This window comes from Oryctolagus cuniculus, chromosome 14, assembly GCF_964237555.1.
Source record: "Oryctolagus cuniculus chromosome 14, mOryCun1.1, whole genome shotgun sequence".
Taxonomy (NCBI): domain Eukaryota; kingdom Metazoa; phylum Chordata; class Mammalia; order Lagomorpha; family Leporidae; genus Oryctolagus; species Oryctolagus cuniculus.
Genome location: NC_091445.1, coordinates 85,694,470 through 85,714,744, shown reverse-complemented (window position 1 = coordinate 85,714,744; position 20,275 = coordinate 85,694,470). Strand labels below are relative to the sequence as shown.

The following is a 20,275-nucleotide window of genomic DNA, read 5'->3' as shown; positions in this document are numbered from 1 at the left end:
ATTTGTAACAGGATGTTTTCCCTTTGAATTCAATATGGCAATGCATAGGACTGGGCCTGAGCTAAATGGTAAAGTGAGCAGAACCTGACTACTGGCCTACTGGTCTATTGCCCTCTCCCTTTTTCAATGCCCCATCTTCCCCTCAAGTATATATGAGGGAACTTCAAAAAGATCATAGGAAACAGAACTAAAAGATGCACTGATTTTGCTGCAAAAGTATTTAAAATCCATGCAATCAAGATGTTCTTCAAAAAGTTTTATGAAAAGTGTATATTATGAAAACACTATGCATGGATCTCAAAAATGTTTTTGCATCAAAATAAACGTATCGTTTAACGCCATCTTTTCATGAATTTTTTTAAGTAATCTTGTATATGAATCATAAACACAGTGAAAAATTCTATTACCCTTTTGCTTTACCCACCCATCAATGAGTGGAGATGGTTCTATTAAGGAAATTTTTTCCTAGCCTATGTTTTCCAGAATTCATTTATTTTTTTTCCCTTTTTGGCATTGTTAAATTCCTCCCACCATCGATGGCTAACATAGCTTACAGAGGAATTTTGCTGATATTTTAAGTCTTGAAATAAATGTGTCACTGTGAAAGACTGGCTTCTGTTTTGCTTTTGGGTCATCAGCTAGGCTTGCCCGGCCCTGCACCCTGAGGAGTGCATTGAGCACTCACAGATGCTAAATGTAGCAGTAGCTCTGCTGAGCTGTTTGATTTTCTAGGTTCCAAGGACAAGGGTAGTCACAGGAAAACCCAGGCTCATTATTTTAAGTAGGAAGTTCCCTTTAGGGGACACAGGTGGCCTTTTATACCACTGAGTTCAAATTTAACCCATTTGCTGCTGAGATCTCAGTGGATTCTTTAAAAGCCCTACGAGACAAAGAATGGTATTGCTAAGTAATTTGGCTGCCTAATTAAGAATTTTGAAAACAGTTTTTGAGGGTCATTCAGCATTTAGAAAAGTACCTCCCAATGTTACCTACAAATTGGATACAAAACCCATTGAAATACTACTTGAATTTTTAACATTTGACAATATGATTCAAATATTTGGAAAGGTAAACATTACAACAACAGCTAAAAAATTTTGAAAAAGAATATAATGGAAGGAAGAAGATAGAATCTTCCCTAATCAGATATTAAAATAAACTATGTAGCCATAGTAAGTTTAAAGTATGTTACTAGTGGCTGGCGCCGCGGCTCAATAGGCTAATCCTCCCCTTGCGGCACCGGCACACCAGGTTCTAGTCCCGGTCAGGGCGCCGGATTCTGTCCCGGTTGCCCCTCTTCCAGACCATCTCTCTGCTATGGCCCGGGCCCAAGTCCTTGGGTCCTGCACCCACATGGGAGACCAGGAGAAGCACCTGGCTCCTGGCTTCGGATCAGTGCAGTACGCTAGCTGCAGCGCGGTGGCCATTGGAGGGAGAACCAACTTTAAAGGAAGACTTTTCTCTCTGTCTGTCTCTCTCTCACTGTCCACTTTGCCTGTCAAAAAATAAAATAAAAAATAAAGTATGTTACTAGCTTTAAAATAAACAGACTATTCAATTTAAGAAAATGGGGAGTCTATAGGCACACCCATGTGACAGTAACATTTCAGATCAGAGTGCAGATTCAAGACTCGCTACTCCATGTCTGATCTAGCATTCCAACTAAAGTGCCTGGGAAGGCAGCGGAGGATGGCTCAGGTTCTTGGGTCACTGCAATCCACATGAGAGACCCAATAGAGTTCCCAGCTCCTGGCTTTGAACCCAGTCATTGTGACCATTCAGGGAATGAACCAACAAATGGAAGATTCTCTCTCTCTCTCTCTCTCTCCTCACTTCTCCCTTTCCTTCCTCTCTTTGTCCTTCTCTCTCTTCACCTCCCTCTTCCTCTCCCTCTTTTGTCTCTCCCTCTCTGTCAGTCTTTTAATTAAATAAATATTTTAAACAATAGAAAGTCTAAAAACAGACCATCATACATATGAGTTTATTTTATAACAAGTGACATTTAATTTGGCAGGAAAATGATGGAGTATCCAATAAGTATTTAGACAACTGACTATTTCAAAAAGAAAAATAAAGACAAAACTCTGTTTCACACTTTACATCAAAACTAAGACTCCAGGAATATTAAATGTTCAAATGTAAAAATAGATGTATATGTGTATTGGAAAAACATATAGGTAACTATCTTTATATCTTGTAGTGGGTAGGAACTTTCTAAGTATGAAACTAAAAAGAAACTATAAAAGGAGCAACCACTAAAGGGCTTCAATGTATGTGTAATAGAAAGAAAAAGAAGATAGTTCAATGTGAATAATTTTTAAAAAAATTAAAATAGGTTATGACCAGATTTTTATTTTAAGAGGCATAGAAAAGGAAAGAGAGGGAGGGAGAAAGTATGTTCTCATCTTCAGATGTACTCCTCAAATGGCTGTGACAGCTGGGGCTGGGCAGGGTCAAAGCTTCTAGCCAAGAACTCAGTCCAGGTCTCCCACACAGGTGGTAGGAAACCAACTACCTGAGCCATCTCTCGCTGACTCCCAGGGTCTGTATCAGCAGGAATCTGGAGTTAAGACCCAGATCCATATATTGAACCCCGGCATTCCAGTGTATGACATGGTATCTTTAACTGCTAGGTTAAATGTTAATTCCTAGTCTTTGACTTTATTTTTTTTTAATTATTTGAAAGACAGAGTTACAGAGAGAGGTAGAACTAGAGAGAGAGAGGTCTTCCATTCTGCTGGCTCACTTCCCAAATGGCCGCAACAGCTGGAGCTGAGCGATCTGAAGCCAGGAGCCAGGAGCTTCTTCTGGGTCGCCCATGTGGGTATAAGGTCCCAAGGATTTGGGCTATCTTCTACTGCTTTCCCAGGCCACAGCAGAGAGCTGGATCGGAAGTGGAGCAGCTGGGACTCAAACCGGTGCCCACATGGGATGCCAGCACTGCAGGTGGTGGTTTTAACCAGCTGCGCCACAGCACAGGCCACAATCTTTGATTTTAGAAAACAAATTATTGAAATACCATATGCATACCAAGAAATAGATGTAAAGGTAAAGACAATTGAGTTTTTGTTCCTCTGATTACACTCATAACCAACACCCCAATTAAGAATGAAACATGGGAGAAGCACTGTGGTGTAGCAGGTTAAGCTGCAACCTGCAGTGCTGGCACCCCAATGGGTGTCAGTTCAAGTCAAGGTTACTCCACTTATGATCCCGCTCTCTGCGAATGTGCCTGGGAAGGCAGAAGAAGATGGCCCAAGTCCCTGGGCCCCTGCCACCCAACATGGGAGATCTGGAAGAAGCTACTGTCTCCTGGTTTCGGCCTGGCACAGCCTTGCTTGTTGTGACCATTTGGGGAGTGAACCAACAAATGGAAAATTTCCCTCTCTACCTCTCCTTTTCTCTCTGTAAGTCTTTCAAATAAATAAATAAATAAATAATCTTTTTAAAAAAGAATAAAATATTGCTGGTACCCCAAGAGTCTTCACTACTTCCTCCGCTCTCCATTTCTTTTTCATGAACATGGGAAAGAAGACTACATTGTCAAATACGTGTTATAATTCAGTGAAACAACATTTTATAACTATATACCAAATGATATGACACCCACCTAACTTTATATTCTGTATATATTGACTTCCACAAATAAAACATGCTACTTACCTAGACTTTGATTTCTAAATACCACTCCCAATTAAAATAAACCAAGCTTCTTTGAGAAATGCAGGTACTAGGAAAAGTATAGACTTCCCCAGAGCATCTTGTGATAAAATGCAAAAAAAAGTGCTCCCAAAATGATAAGCACATTTAAAAAGGATCCGATTTAAAAGAACCGAAGCTGTTGGGGCCAGCGCTGTGGTGTAGCAGGTAAAGCCACTGCCTGCAGCGCCGGCATCCCATATGAGTGCCGGTTCGAGTCCCCGCTTCTCCACACCTGATCCAGCTCTCTGCTATGGCCTGGGAAAGCAGTACAAAATGGCCCAAGTCCTTGGGCCCCTGCACCCGTGTGGGAGACTTGAAAGAAGCTCCTGGCTCCTGACTTCAGACCAGCCCAGCTCCAGCCAGTGCGGCCATCTGGGGAGTGAATGAGCAGATGCAAGACCTCTCTCTCTGCCTCTGCCTCTGTAATTCTTCCTTTCAAATAAATAATCTTAATTAAAAAAAAGAGCTGAAGTTGAGATAATTTAATAAATAATCATAGTAATTAGTACTAATATTCTGATAAAGAACCAATAAATCGATACTGGTATTAAGAAATAATGAATACATAATACTATGTTTTGAATGCATGTGACCCTCAAGTGATAGTAGTAAGAGGTGAGGTCTTGGGGAAGTTAAACCATGAAGGTTTTGCCCTCATAGATAAACTTTGACCCCTTAGAAACAGGCTGGAGCAAAGGAGTTAGCACCTTCTGTTCCTTCCACTCCTTCCATCACTAGAGAACACAGTAGTAAGACACCACTTTGGAAGAAGAGAGCAGCCCAAACCAGACCTTGAATCTGCTGGCAACTTGACCTTCTACAGTGCCCAGAGCTATAGAAATGAATTTGTACTTTATCAGTTGCTCAGTACAAGGTCTTTTGTCTCACAAATAGGCAGGTCAACTAGTAGGGGAGAAGGAAAGCTCTTCCTGGTGGTGAAATAACAATAAACATAGAAGGAGTAATGAGGTCAGAAAGTCACGGTGTTACAACTGGCATCATGATGGTAAAGAATTACTGATGAGTTGGGGGAAGTTTGGATACCAACAGGATATTTTACAGTCCCAATGTCCCTCTCCCCAAATTACTTAGTGATCACAAAGGGAAACATAGTAACTTCATAATGGATTGACCCAGCAACTACAGCATTAACCAAGTAACCCAAGTTGTTGTCACTAATAATGGAATGAACCAATATTATCTGCTTCCTGCTATGATGGCCTGAGACATATCTTCAGCGTTATTTCTTTCAAAAATGGATAAAGGAGAAAACATAAATTGAAAGACTTTGCATAAAATATCTGGCTTTCACATTTTAAAAATGTCCAGAAGAAGTCAAGAACCTGAAAGATAAAGAAAAGCTGAGGATTAAAGAAAACTAGGGAAATAAGATGAACAAACAAAAGATATGATTCTGGATTAGATCCTGGATAAGAAAAAATAGCTATCAAGGAAATTGGCACAATTTGAATTTGATCTACAGATTGGATTAGGTTACTCTATACCAGTGTTATACAGGTTGAGGATTCCTTGTCAGAAATACTTGGTACTAGAAATACTTCTGACTTTTGGAGTTTGGAATATGTGCACATACATACATAATAAAATATCTTGGGTATGGGGCCCAAATCTAAACATGAAATTCATTTATGTTTCACATGCACATTATTCACATAGTTGAAGCCAATTTTATACAACATTTTAGTGCACTTGTGCTTTGTCTATAACCCATCACATGCTGTCAAGTGTAGAATTTTTCACAGTAGCATCACATCTGCACTCCAAGATTTTGGATTTTGGGGAATTTCAGACTTCAGACTTTCAAATTAGGGATGTTCAACCGGTTATTTCCTGATTTTGATAACTGTACTGTAATTATGGCAGAGAAAAATCTTTGTTCTCGGCAAATACACACTGACATATTGATGGCTTAAAAGGTTACATATTAACCTCAAATGGTTCAGAAAATACATTTGTATATATAGAGAAAGTCGATGATAAAGCAGAAGAGGCAAATCACTGACCATTAGTAAATCTAGAAAAAACATGCAAATGTTCTCTACATTTCTCTAGCCAACTTTTCTGGAGGTGTGAAATTATATCCAAATTTAAAAATCACTGTACTCCATCAAAGTACTAAAACAGGACCACTGGAAATGATGGCAGGGGTGGGGTTTGGTGTGGTGGTTAAGATGCCACTTGGGACACCTGCATTCCATATTGGAATGCCTGGGACTGAGTCCTGGCCCTGCTCCTGGTTCAAGCTTTCTGCTTGTGTGCGCCCTGGGAGGCAGCAGGTGATGACTCAAGTACTTGGGCCCCTGCCACTGACATGGGAGACCAGGAATAAGTTCTCCGCTCCTGGCCTTGAACTGACCCAACCCTGACATTTGGGGGTGACCCGGCAGATAGGATTCTCTTTTGTCCTTTTAAATAAACAAACAATGGCCGGCGCCGTGGCTCACTAGGCTAATCCTCCGCCTTGCGGCACTGGCACACCGGGTTCTAGTCCCGGTCGGGGCGCCGGATTCTGTCCTGGTTGCTCCTCTTCCAGGCCAGCTCTCTGCTGTGGCCCGGGAGTGCAGTGGAGGATGGCCCAAGTGCTTGGGCCCTGCACCCCATAGGAGACCAGGAGAAGCACCTGGCTCCTGCCTTGGGATCAGCGCGGTGCGCCGGCTGCAGCGCACCGGCCGCAGCGGCCATTGGAGGGTGAACCAACGGCAAAGGAAGACCTTTCTCTATCTCTCTCTCTCACTGTCCACTCTGCCTGTCAATAAATAAATAAACAAATAAATAAATAAAAAATAAAAGCACAAGGCCCATTCCCCCCCATTTTATTAAACACATGTATCTATAATGCTAAGAAAAAAATTCATAAAGAATATTCACCACAATGGTAACCTCTGTTTTGTCTCTATGGTGGCATCATGAGTGACATTATTTCTTGGTTTGTTGGTTTCTCTATATATTTTGTAGTTTTCCTGCCATACACATTAACTGATAGCAAAGTTTTCCTTCCAAGGGGACAAGGATGTCTGCTAAGAAGAAACACAGCAGACCGTTCAGAGCCTGTCCAAGTCCCATTTTGCTCACAGGCAGGACAAATGATTACATGACCTTCAAAACTGCTTTCTTTGTCAGTCATGCACATGTAATTTATATTTTCCTCCCAGACCACCAGGGTTGCTACTAATTTATTGATCCTCTTTCTGCTTTTAGAAAAGACCACCAGACACAGGCCTGTAGTTATTTGTTATTCCTATACAACTGTATTATTTTATTTGTGCCAATCTGCTCTACTCATCTCTGCCCTTCTAATTTATATCGCAAACTCTGCTTCTAAGAATGCCCCTCCTCCCCGTAGTGCCTCCTCTACAGCTCCAGATAAGGACAAAGCCACAGGGTGAATAAGCCTTACCTTCCTGGAGCATCATTTTCACTCAGCTATGAGAGGGAGAAGGTGTTATTAGAATAAAGCAAGCCATTATTTTATGCAAATTGAAAATTCTCATACATTTTAAAAACAAAATGGGAAACTTCCAATAGTTTAATGTTCAAAAGGCATAACACGGGACTGTCCACTCTCACCCTTAGAATTCTGGAGACACAAATTCCTTTCTTGCACACCTTCAGGGAGTCTCCCATGGAAAAGTTCAAGAAGCAGGGTCCTAAGACTTCCACCCTCTAATTGCTCCTCTATTAGCCCTTAATCCCTTCACATCCTTGACGTTAGCCCTCACCCTGAGGAGTGTGGGCCCAGGCACTGAATGTCCTGCACAGGACAATTCATAAGCCATGATGTTCCTTTAAAATGGCATTTGAAATGCACATCATCTAAAACACAGAAGTTACAAAAAGAAGAAAATCATTATAGGACGCAGTTTAAAAGCCCATCAGTTGCTTAGCAAACATTCCCTGTACAGAGCGAGCCCTGGAGGTAGTCCAGTTAAAGTCGACAATTGCAACCAGAGACCTGTCTTTTTGAAGATCAATTCAAAATGTGTAAGCCTTAAATTGTGCACATTAAAAAGAAAATGAAATACAAAAGAGTAGAGATACACTAAGAAAAAATCTTAGCGAAATAATCTTTATTTGACTATTTTAGACTTAAATTATTGCTGTTTTTAGAAAAAAAAAGTCTAGTGCCTCAAGTTTGAGTATGTGCACCAAAAACATGTTTCCATTTATGCCATTCAAATTGCCTATAATGAAAACTGTCTCAATTATAAAAATTAGTCCACAGTAATAGCAGGTTTACGCTTAAGAATACATAGTCTTGAAAGAAAAGAGCCATAACTGGTGAGACCAATTTTCTTCTGACATAATATTTACCTGCATGATTTATTATGCAAACATTTGCTTATTCTAGCCTTTAAGACATTCCTCAGCTGCAATAAAAACCCAGACTTGTTTTCTCAATACCTGCAACACTGGCTTCTATAGTCAGGTGGGAGAATCACTGTGATAGAGCGGGCTTTTTAAACAAAAGGTACAGCAGTGTTTAATTGTCACTGCTAAGGGGTGCTTTCAAATATCAACCACTTTCTCTTCCTATTCCAGTGATATCTGGATTACCTGTTTTGTTTTGGGCTATCTTCCAATGTCTGATTTGGTTAAAATCAACTGAAGGGCTAAAAATCGCCACATTTGAAAGCAGAAGGAAGGCACTAATCATATAAAATTCTGCCTTCCCCACAGCAAGCACTCAGGAAAGGTATATTGAATTAATTTACTGACTGTTTTGAGAAGGACAGAGAGAGACTATTTCATTGCAAGAGAGAAGTGTCATCTAACTTTACAAGAAATATATTAGTGGCTCTCCTTAGCTAAAAAGCAATAAGACTACAAGACTCAAATCAACAAGCCAAGTAATTCAGCTGCCAGGCTCTCAGAGCCAACGTGCCATAAAATTGTGGAATAGTCCTTGGGAAAAATAGCCAATTGTCATTTAGCACAGTGCATTGTATAGAGGAAGTACTCAATACATGTTTGATGACTGTAATGCTGAGATGTATACTTTGTCCACATTTCTCAAAATGTGCCCCTTTGATCACAAACAACAGATACCCAGTGCTAGTCTATTCATTTCATTCAAGGAATATTTGTTAAGTGTTCTAGGCCCTGGGGCTAGGGTTGTGAACAAACAAGACAAAAATTCCTACTTTCCTGGAACCTAGCTTTTAGTTGGAATAGAGAAGAGTTAAACATAGATAAGTAAAATGTATAGCATGTTAAATGGTAAGTGGTTAGGGGGAAAATGAAGCAGGAGAAGGATTTGAAGTATTGAAAGGGGGGTGGTGTGAGGGTTAAAATGCAGATAAGGTGACCAGGAAAGAACTATTGGGAAGGTGACTTTTGAGTAAAGATTTAAGGAAATTCAAGATGTAAGTCATGCAGGTTTCTGAAGAGCATCCCAGACAGTGTTGACAGCATGTGCAAAGAGCCTGAGTCAAGAAATTCAAGGTACCAAAAGTTAGGCACAAGGAGATGAGAGACATAAAAATAGAGACAGTGGACTACAGAAGGCCTTGTGGAACATGGGAAAACCTTTATCCCTTGAGAGACGGGGAGAGATTAGGGTTTTGAGCAGAGGAGTGACATGACTTGACTTAGGTTTTAAGTGTCACTCTGGCTGCTCTGCGGACAGTAGAAACTAAGGGATCAAGGGCAGAAGCAGGAAGAGATGCTACCTGCCTGAAATCTGTGTTTTCTCATGCTCCCTAAGTGATTCTCAGGCACAGTAAAATCTAAGGACTGTGACTTTAAATGATCTAAGCAATTGAAACAAAAATTGATCATATGATCTGATTAGTTGAAATCACTAATCCACACTTTGCTCATGAAGAAACCCAGTGTAAGTCATTTGGACTGAATTCAGCTAACAATCCATCAACTCAGCCAAGCAGTGCTTCAGGAAGGAAGCTCCCAAGAGATTTGGCTCCTTACCCTGTGACACAGGACACCTTCTGAGAGAGGTCTGCTCCACAGGGAAGGAAACTAGACCTAATACAGTCACATGGTATTGCTACAGTTGACTGCATCACAGAACAGGTACTTTATATAAGCATAGTTAACTTTCAGAATTCAGCTAAAATTGGCCAGTGCCGCGGCTCACTAGGCTAATCCTCTGCCTGCGGCACCGCACTCTGGGTTCTAGTCCCGGTTGGGGCACCGGTTCTGTCCTGGTTGCTCCTCTTCCAGTCCAGCTCTCTGCTGTGGCCCGGGAAGGCAGTGGGGGATGGCCCAAGTGCCTGGGCCCTGCACCCACATGGGAGACCAGGAGAAGCATCTGGCTCCTGGCTTCGGAATGGCACAGTGCGCCGGCTGTGGCGGCCATTTGGGGGGTGAACCAACAGAAAGAAGACCTTTCTCTCTGTCTCTCTCTTTCACTGTCTAACTCTGCCTGTCAAAAAAAAAAAAAAAAAAAAAAAAAAAAAAAAAAAAAAAGAATTCAGCTAGAATAGATTATTGGACAAGAATGTTCCATGATTACTTTAAAATAAAGAATTTCATTTAATTTATTTTTTAATTTGAAAGACAGAATGAAAGAGAGAAAGCAAGGAAAAGAGAGAGAGAGAGAATCTTCCATTCACAGATTCACTCCCCCAAATGACTGCAATGGCCAGGGCTGGGCCAGGCAGAAGTCAGGAACCTGGAAGTCTGCACATGGGTCTTAGAGACCCATGCACTTGGGCCATCTTCTGCTGTGTTCCCAGGAGCATTAGCAAGGAGCTGGATTGGAAGTGGAGTAGGTGGGACTCAAATGGGATTCCAGCAGCCTTGTAGGTAGCAGTTTAGCTTGCTGCACTACAATGCCAGTCCCTACATTTTTTAAACTTATTTATTTGAGAAGGTGAGAGTGAGAGAGACAGAGATATCCATGTGCACCCTCATCTGCTGATTGATTTCCTAAATGCCAGATACAACTGCCGAGGAAATCAATCCAGGTTGCCACATGGATGGCAGGGGCTCAATTAGTCGAGCCCTCACTGATGACTCTGAGGATCGGCGTTGGCAGGAAGCTGCAGTCTGGAGTCAGAGCTACGTATGGAATCCAAGTGCTCCAGCGTTGAAGCTGGGCATCTTAACTGGTGTCTTAACTGTTTTTTAAATGAAAGCAAATGAGCACTTATGTGTCACCCCAGATATGTACAAATACATTTAAAATCTATATACATAAATTCTGTATTCTACAAAACTGTATATATAAACATTATATAGGCATCTCTTACACACACACATGATGGTACTTGAAAAAGTTTGTGAAAATAAATTAAAAGTTTATTTATTTATTTATTTATTTATTTTGTAGAAAGGTCTTCCTTCCGTTGGTTCACCCCCCAAATGTCCACTACGGCCGGTGTGCTGTGCCGATCTTAAGCCAGGAGTCAGGTGCTTCCTCCTGGTCTCCCATGAGTGTGCAGGGCCCAAGCACTTGGGCCATCCTTCACTGCCTTCCTGGGCCACAGCATAAAGCTGGACTGGAAGAGGGGCAACCGGGACAGAAATAGCGCCCCAACTGGGAAGAACCCGGGGTGCCGGTGCCACAGGCAAAGGATTAGCCTAGTGAGCTGTGGCGCCGGCCAAAAGTTTATTTTGATACAAAAAATTTTTGAAATACATGCATAGGATTTTCATAGCATACATTTTCCATGATCTTTTTTAAGACCCCTGGTCTGCATAGATTTTGAATTTTTTTGCATAAAAATAAACTTATCTTTTAATTTCATTTTCATAAATGTTTGGCAATACTTTAATATTCTATAATATATTCTAACTATATGTATGTCAAAATAAAATTGATATTCACAATATTTTAACATCTGTTTCATAATTATGACAGCATTGTACAGCTCTTTATAACTGAAAGAATTAGACTCAGTTCCATAAACTAAATATAAAAATTTCTTTCTAGTCTATAGTTGCACTACATGTATACACACACCCCTATATTTTAATTGGTTTATAATCTATTCAACAGAGGGCAAAGACTGCATTCTATTTGTTTTTCTATCTCTTTTATATGCTTATGAATTATCTTATATGCTTCCTCCAAATTCTATACACACTAGGCACACAGAAAAAAATTTTAACTGGCCACTGATGAACCAATCTAGAGCAGTGCAACAATGAGAATCAATGATCAGATACTTTGTTCCTCTATTCATTTGACTTATTTGGCCCCATCTAAAAGCAAACTTAAAAATTTGAAAAGGATATGCCTTGATAACTGAAACATGAAAACATTAAAGGGAATTTATTGGACCAATGCTTTTATTTTCATGAGAACATTTACAGCTTGCTGTTCTTTTTCCTTGAGCATAGTTCCCCTAAGGTATTTTATCATAAAGGCCTAATTCAATGTGAATTTTTACAAAGACACACAATAAACTGAAATTTTAAAAAGCATTTATTGTTAACAGCATGATTTGCTATTCAGGTACCAGTTATTCTTTTGGGCAGAGCCCAGGTAATTGCTTACCAAAAATGAATACTGATTACCTTCTCTGGTGAAAGGAGCCTCCAGGTGTTGAAGTTTAAGGCCAGTGTCTAATGTCTGAGGCTTCGTGTATAGAAATAAATAGCAAAGGACGCAGACACTGATGACAAAGGCAAGTAAAACAAGGGCAGCAATTCCCAGTCCAATCAGAGCACCAACGCTGAGGATAATGGAAAAAAAATCATGTCACACAAACTAAAGAAAGGGTTTAAATGTTGTTAATTCTTGTACTCAATCACTTACAAATTATATTTGAGAAGTAAATGGTTAAAATCTACAGGTCTCCTTTTTCATTTTTTAAAATTTAAACATTTTATTGAAATATGGCATACATACCAAGAAATGCACATAAGTGTACAGGTAAATGAATTTTTGTTCCTCTGCTCACACTTATAACCCAAATTAAGAACAAAACATCACTGTTAACTGCCAAGAGTCCTCACTACTACCCCTCTCCATTTCTTTTTTTATCCTTTAACATGAGGAAAGAAGACTATAATGTCATTTCCATGGTATACTTCAGTGAAACAATACAACTAAATATAAAATGATACGACATCTACACAATTTTTATACTCTAGATTGAACAAATAAAATAAGTAATATTTGTTTTTCTGTGTCTGGTTTATTTCACTTGGCATAATGATCTCCAATTGCATCCATTTTGTTACAAGTGTCAGGATTTAATTCTTTTCTATGACTGAGTATTCCATCATGGATATATACTGCATTTTCTGTATCCAATCATCAGTTGACGGACATCTAGGTTGATTCCATATCTTTGCTTTTGCGAATTAAGCTGCTAAAAACGTGGGAGAGCAAGTATCTCTTTCATATGCTGGTTTTATTTTCTTTAGATATAGTCCCAGGAGTGGGATAGTTGGCTTATGTGGTAGATCTATTCTTAGTTTTCTGAGGAATCTACATACTGTTTTCCATGATGGTTGTACCAGTTTGCATTCCCATCTACGTTGTATTAGGGTACCTTCTCCTCCACAACCTCATCAGCATTTGTTTTGATTTTTGGATGATAGCAATTCTGTCTGTAGTGAGGTGATACTTTTTTGTGGGTTCTATTTGCATTTCCCTCATGGCTAGTGATCCTGAGCATCTTTTCATGTGTCTATTGGCAATGTGTATTTCATCCTTTGCAAAATGTCTGTTTATATCCTCTGCCCATTTCTTAACTGGACTTTTTGTTGTTGTTGAGTTTCTTGAGTTCCATATATATTCTGGATATGAATCACTTACCAGATACATAGTTTGCAAATACTTCCTCCAATTCTGTTTGTGCTTGTGCCCCTGCCATCCACATGGGAAAGCCAGAAAAAGCTCCTGGCTCCTCGCTTTGGCCTGGCTCTGCCCTGGCCATTGTGGCCACTCGGGGAGTGAACCAGTGGATAGAAGGTACCTCTCTCTCTCCTCTCACCTCCTTCCCTCCTTCCTTCCTCTCTGTAACTCTGATTTTCAAATAAATAAATCTTTAAAAAATATTTTCACTTTACTTGAAAGGCAGAGACAGAAGAAGAGAATCTGCCATCCGTAGATTCACTCTCCAAGCGCCCACAATAGCCAGGGTTAGCCAAGTTGAAGGCAGGTGCCTGGAACCCAATCCAAGTCTCCCACAGTTGTGGAGATCCACATACTTGACCCAGGGTGTATTAGCAGGAAGTTGCATAGAAAGTGGATGCAGACATCCCAATATGGGATGTAGGCATCCCAAATGGCTTCTTAAACACTGAATCAAATGCTCACCCCAGGATACCATTCACTGACATACAAAACCACAACAAGGCATTATAAAAGAGAAGATTTGAGATAAAGCAACAGAATTTATGAAGCTGATTATGAAGTTCATGTTCAGTCTGAGTTTTTCCTTTATAGACGGGCATTATACTTCTAAAGGGCAATGACTTCTGGCATTAACAGAAAAAAAAAACCATTGTACTTTTATCTAAAAATAAGATGCATAGACTGTATTTGCTCTGCACTGAATTTATAATAAATTTTCTGCTGCAGTTACCTATAAGGCTAAGTGCTTGAAAAGGAATATGCATTAGATAAGGCTGTGGACTTAGCACTATTCAATGGGAAAAGGCTCTGGGGGGGGGGGAGGGAAGCAAATCTTAAAAGACTAATATGCAAATATATGCACTTCTTGAACTCTGTGTGTGTGTGTGTCTATGTGTGTGAATATCAATTATCAGGTTTTAATCTGCTCAAGAGCAGATATTTCTGTTGATTTTCCTGTAATGTTTAAGACAGGTATTAAGGTATTTAAGCAGTTAGCTTGTAGAAAATGTTGAATAAATACAAGTAAATATTAATTGGCTGCTGACTGATCCACCTGTAGTAATTTGGAACTTTGCATCATTAAAAAGCAATAATCTTCTCCTTCATTTTCTTTCTGGTTTGCCTTTCAGCTTCTGTTCTTTTCTGGGAGCAGGGGCCCTGGCAGATCTGACCCATAACAGAGAGGAGGAAAGGGAGAATTTGGCCAGGGGTGCTAGAAGGACCCCTGCTTTTAGAGAAAGAACAGAATTGAAAGTGAAGGGCTGCTGAGCTCACCCTGCTAATCATTGATTTGAGGAGAGAAATCACACCCAAATGAGAGATTCCTTCCCGAGCCACACACGTGGGATTGGACTGCCAGAGATGCATGTGCTTGGTCTACAGATGTCAGCCCACCCTATACATGGATGAAAACTGGGCTGTTTTATGATTAGAGTCTGTGTAGAGTTATAGGTGAGGCATTTTGGAAATTGCACATTATGAATAAACTATGCATGTGTTTCAATATTTTTGGACCAAAATAAACTTTTAATTTCACTGTTCCATAAACTTTATGAAGTGCTCTCATATGTAAACATGAGGTTTTTCCCTCATTTAGTGCACTGTCTTCTAAGGGGACAGACTCCTTATGTTTAGCAGCTCCTCGTTTATACTTGTTTGTACCAAAGCTGACCTTTATAGATCGCATCGGAGAGGGTTTGGATCATTTCACTGCACACAAACCCCTGGGAATCTAATCCATTTGGTATTATTTGGTGAGCAGGTTCCCAGGAGGCTAGACATCTGCAAAGGCTCCTGAAATAAGAACCTGATTATTAAAAATTTTTCAAAGCAAAAAAAGGAAATTTACTCAATTTGAAATTGTTGATTTAATTAAATCAATCATGTGAGAGATTTTAATGGAGAATGCATATTCTAAAAAAAAAAGTATGACTTTCAAAACTTTTTGCACCAGAATAAACTTACCTTTTAATTCCATCTTTCTATAAACTTTTTGAAATACCCTCACATGTATTGTGGGTTTTCAATGTACAAATTAAGAAATCTTGACAATCTGTTTCAATTTCACCATTCTACTCCATGGAAACATTGCTTTATGAATGCAAAACCTCAAGTATAATATACTCTGAGTAGAAATGGAGCTCTAGAATTTCCTAAAGTTCTCATTTCAACAAATACTTACTGGATATCCACTCACATATCATCTTTTCCAACAGACACTATTTTCCTAGATCCTGAAGAAGGTTTCCAAAGGAAATCCTAAGAATTTAGAGAGGTATAGGAGGAGAAAAGATGGGAGAGGGCCAAACACAGGACAGGAAGAACTATGCACCATATGGCAGGTACTCTTCAGGTCTCAAGAGAATCGGAAGCTGCCATCACATTAATGCAGCCATTCTTCCTCTTAGAAACTTCACTTAATCTGGTGGTAGTCGGTGACTGGGTGTCTCTCCAGTAGCAGTGGAATTTCAGTAAAAGAGTTAGTGACTTCTGGAATATTTTTTCACAGTTAGACTACTTTAAATTAGGAGTGAAGAGCAAAGGGTGGGAGGAGGGGAAGAGCAAAGCTGTACTAAATTTACTTCCCCATGGTGTTCTCAGAGCTCAGTAACTCACCCGAGCCCCAGTTTTAACCTTGCCACATGGCACTACCAGGTACAGTGCTTTTCTATTTGCCAGGAATGAGCTGCATTATCCATTTTTTTTTTTTTTTTTGACAGGCAGAGTGGACAGTGAGAGAGAGAGACAGAGAGAAAGGTCTTCCTTTGCCGTTGGTTCACCCTCCAATGGCCTCCGCGGCTGGGGCTCCACGCTGATCCGAAGCCAGGAGCCAGGTGCTTCTCCTGGTCTCCCATGGGGTGCAGGGCCCAAGCACTTGGGCCATCCTCCACTGCACTCCCTGGCCACAGCAGAGAGCTGGCCTGGAAGAGGGGCAACCGGGACAGAATCCGGCGCCCCAACCGGGACTAGAACCCGGTGTGCCGGCGCCGCTAGGCGGAGGATTAGCCTAGTGAGGCGCAGCGCCGGCCTGCATTATCCATTTTGTCAGTGCCAAAGGAACCCCCCAGCAAACTGTTCACTCCTTTCTGCCCTTACAAATCTTAGGAAGGTTTTAAATTCTCTGCTGCTTGTCACTTGGAACTATTTGGGGATCTGAGAATCTCAGGCACGTTTTCCAATTGGGTTTGATTTAAGAGTTGTCAGTCACTGTTGGAGATGCTTTTGCCATCATTAACACCTCCAAAGACTCTAACAAGATAGATTACCATGTTGTTGTTTTTCTACCAGAAAGCCAAGTAATATGTCAGTGCAACCAACACCGATTTCTCTCCCAAATAGTCTACTAAGGATCTGGTGGCATTTCTTCTCACACTTGCCCTAGTCCACCACACCTCCGAATTGAACTCACTGGAAGGTAAATAATCCTTTGGAGAATTTTTGTTTTTGACACTTGCAGTAAATTCCTTTTTCTTTTATTGCTTTAAGAAATAACATGTACTCATTTGCGTGTGTGACACATTTTAGGAGAGAGATATAGAGAAATTATTTATAGAAATAAGACTCTACCTCCTACTAGCAGAATCCTTCCCCTCTCTTGTCCAGACCTGAGTTAATCAGTTTGTAAGACAACTACCTAACATCTAAGAGTGAACGTTTTTCCTGCCGTCTTGGGACCCCATTTCTTTTCCAGGCAGTATGATAGTATCAAGTTCAAAGTTTGCGGTCCTTTGGAGCCAAAGAAGAGTAAAGCACAGCATGATGAAGATGACTGTGTAATACTAATTGGAATAAATAAAATTCCCATCGTAGGAAAAAGCAGCAAGAAAAGTCTTCACTTTCGAGCCGTGGACAAATGGCTCAGGTGTGGAGAAAAGGGATGTCAGGAAGAGTTTCTAAGAGTGTGCTATTGTGCCCACTAAAAACTCTGCCCCTGGGGTCGGGGTCAGATCAGCGGAGAGGGCCAGTTACACAGCCCAGTGGCTCGTGCACGCGCATACACAAACGCTTGCTCACGCGCGCGCGCACCCCCCCCCCCGCCCTCCCATTTGGCTATTTTACAGAATACAGCCTATTCCTTAACACCCACAAAGAGTGTTAAAATGCTCTTTGTCTTTGGAGACTGCCTTAAAATGAGTCCCAAAGGAGCCTCCTTTCTATTCTATTCATTTGCAGCAAACGATCAAAGAAACCCCCAAAAAGATATTAAAACCCGCGCTTTAACTAACCTGCTCTTCTCTCTGCCCCAGAGCCGCCTGCCCGGTATTGGTCCAGGGCGGGTCAAGGGCGCAGACAGGAGGGGAGCGAGCGGGGCCAGCCCAGGCGGACGCCGGTGCGCCCAGAGCGGAACCCGCTCTCCCTCCGGCAGCGCACGCCTGGTCCTCAGCTCCTGCTCCCGGGAGGAGTTCCGAACCGGGCGAGGTTGCTCTCCCTGGAGCCTCACCCACCCACCCGGGGAGGGTTCGCATTCTGCAGGAGGGACCCGACCAAGGAGAGCCGCGGGGACTCGGGAGCTCTGCCCGCCCTCGGCGTGGCCCGGCTCCTTTGCCTCCGCACACCTGGTCCCGGCCGGCCGCCGCCCGCGCGGGCTCCCGCCCTGCCCACCTGAGGCTCCACATGTAGCTGTGCTTGTAGGGGAAGTAGCTGCCCGGCTCGCTGCAGCAGTACTTGAGGTCGGCGAAGCCACAGCAGTAGAGCAGCGCGGCGCCCTCGCCGTGCCGGGGGCACTGGAAGGGCTCCACGAAGCTGTGGTTGAGGCTGTAGTAGCCGGAGCACAGGCGGCTGGCCTCGCTCATCGCGCGCGGATGCTGGCAGGGGCTCGCCAGGCCGCGATCTGCCCTCGGACCGCGCGGGCCCGCACCCCCAGCGCCCGCGCCCCGCTCCGCCCGGCTCGCCTCTCGCGATCTGGGCGCCCAGGCTCCTCGTGCCCGCCTGCTCTCCGGTTCGCGGAGCACACGGACGCTGCGCTCTCGCCGCTGCCGCCCGCTACCGAGAGGTCCTTTTATCTAGCGCTCTCCGCCCTCCTCCACCTCTTCTCCCGCTGCCCGCGCCACTTTCCCTCACTTTGTCAACAGCCGGGAGACCTCAGATGTCCCCACTCCACGCCAGAGACTTCGCCCGAGGGAAAGGGGAGGTGTGGGTCAGATGAGTAATCTGGGCAGATGCAATCCACGTTGTAGTCCTGTTTGCCGGAGACAGGGCAGGTGCGTGCCAGGCAAACACCGCGGGGGCGGGGCAGAGTCTTTAGGGGCCGGCTGACCCCAGCAGTGGGCAAGTGGGCGGGGGTGGAAGGCCATGGGACCGCGAGTGAGGGGACTGGTGCCTTCCTCCTTTGACAACACGTGAGGCATTAAAATCTGCCCACTTTAAAATAAAAGTTAGAAAACAAAAAGTTCTCCCAACAGTAGCCATAGGTGTTTTTCAAACCTGCTGTGGCTGCATTCTGTGTTCAGGTAAACAACCTAGAAAGAGAAGGAAAGGCAAAAAAGATGGAGGCCAAGAGAGAATTTTCTAGAAAGAGAGGCAGAGGCAATACAGAGCCCTTCAGTCAGACACAGACTCGTCCCCTCTCTTGTATTCTCCTTTGGTTTGTTCACAAATTTCTTTCTTCCTTCCTTCCTTCCTTCCTTTCTTTCTTTCTTTCTTCCTTCCTTTCTTTCTTTCTTTTTTTTTTTTTAAGATTTACTTTATTTATTTGAAAGAGAGTTACAGAGAGATGTAGAGACAGAGAGAGAGGTCTTCCATCCACTGGTTCACTCCCCAATTGGCTGTACCTGCACCAACCCAAAGCCAGGAGCCAGGAGTTTCTTCCAGGTCTCTCACGTGGGTGCAGGGGCCCAAGGACTTGGGCCATCTTCTACTGCTTTCCCAGGCCTTAGCAGAGAGCTGGATGGGAAGAGGAGCAGCCGGGTCTCGAACCAGTGCCCATATGGGATGCTGGTGCTTCAGGCCAGGGCGTTAACCCTCTGAGCCACAGCACAGGCTTCTACAAATTCTTTTTCAATGACAGTTAATGCAGGTTTTTTGTGATAAGTCAAACAGTAGGTCTTTGTGAAAAGAAGGGAGCAGTAATCCCCTAAGAGGGGAAGGGGAGACTATAACTTTTGCAGAATTTCCAAGATACCTAGAACATGGTTCCTTCCTCCTCCTTTGCTCCGTCCTCTTAAGGACAGGGGGCTTGATTGGATGCCAGATGTCATGAATTTCACTGCTGTGTGCTGGGCAGTGTTGTGTTCCTACGACGTTCCCGAGCGTGGTTCTGGGGTGCAGAGTTTCCTGGGAAATGGCTCAGATCCTTTAGGTTCATGCTGAGCTTGGTTAGGCAGGACTTCAGGACTTAGGTCTTCCCGACTACCAGGGCCATATGCTCACAGTGCTCTGCCTTATGAATCACAGAGCTCACTCGCCTTTCTGGCCTGTGGCTCACAGAGGACTCCCAGCCTGTGAGGCTCAGCTTCTGGGGCTGGTCACACTCTTCCTTTCAGGTGTAATTCTTTTCCTTGCGTAATTACCTCCCATGGGACACACTGATCAGTTCTCAGCAGAAGGTTCTGATGATCCCCCAAATACTCTCTCTCTCTCTCCTGCCTTTGGGCCTCCTCCTTTCCCGCCCCTCCCTCCACCCCCTCACCCTCTCTGCTCTGCTCTCCAGCTCTCATGTCTGATACTCTGTCCTCCTCCGGCCACAGCCACCATGGCTTCCCTGGACTCCCAAGTCTGCCTTATCAACTCAGAGACCGCTACTGGGCTCCACATGGGTCCCCCTCCTTGTCCTGCCTCCAA

At 42.8% G+C, this 20,275-nt stretch overlaps 1 protein-coding gene across 1 annotated transcript in view; it reads right to left on the bottom strand.

Moving 5' to 3' along the window:
• The window catches only part of SHISAL2B (shisa like 2B), a 29,932-nt gene extending 11,259 nt beyond the window's left edge, over positions 1-18,673 (bottom strand). Inside the window, exons 1-2 of the mRNA XM_051853723.2 lie at positions 18,098-18,673; positions 12,205-12,362 (exon numbers count right to left, since the gene is read on the bottom strand). Coding sequence (XP_051709683.1) covers positions 12,205-12,362; positions 18,098-18,288 — 349 coding nt within the window. The 5' untranslated portion in view covers positions 18,289-18,673. The remainder of the gene's footprint in view (positions 1-12,204; positions 12,363-18,097) is intronic.
• Between the last annotated feature and the right edge of the window lie 1,602 nt (positions 18,674-20,275).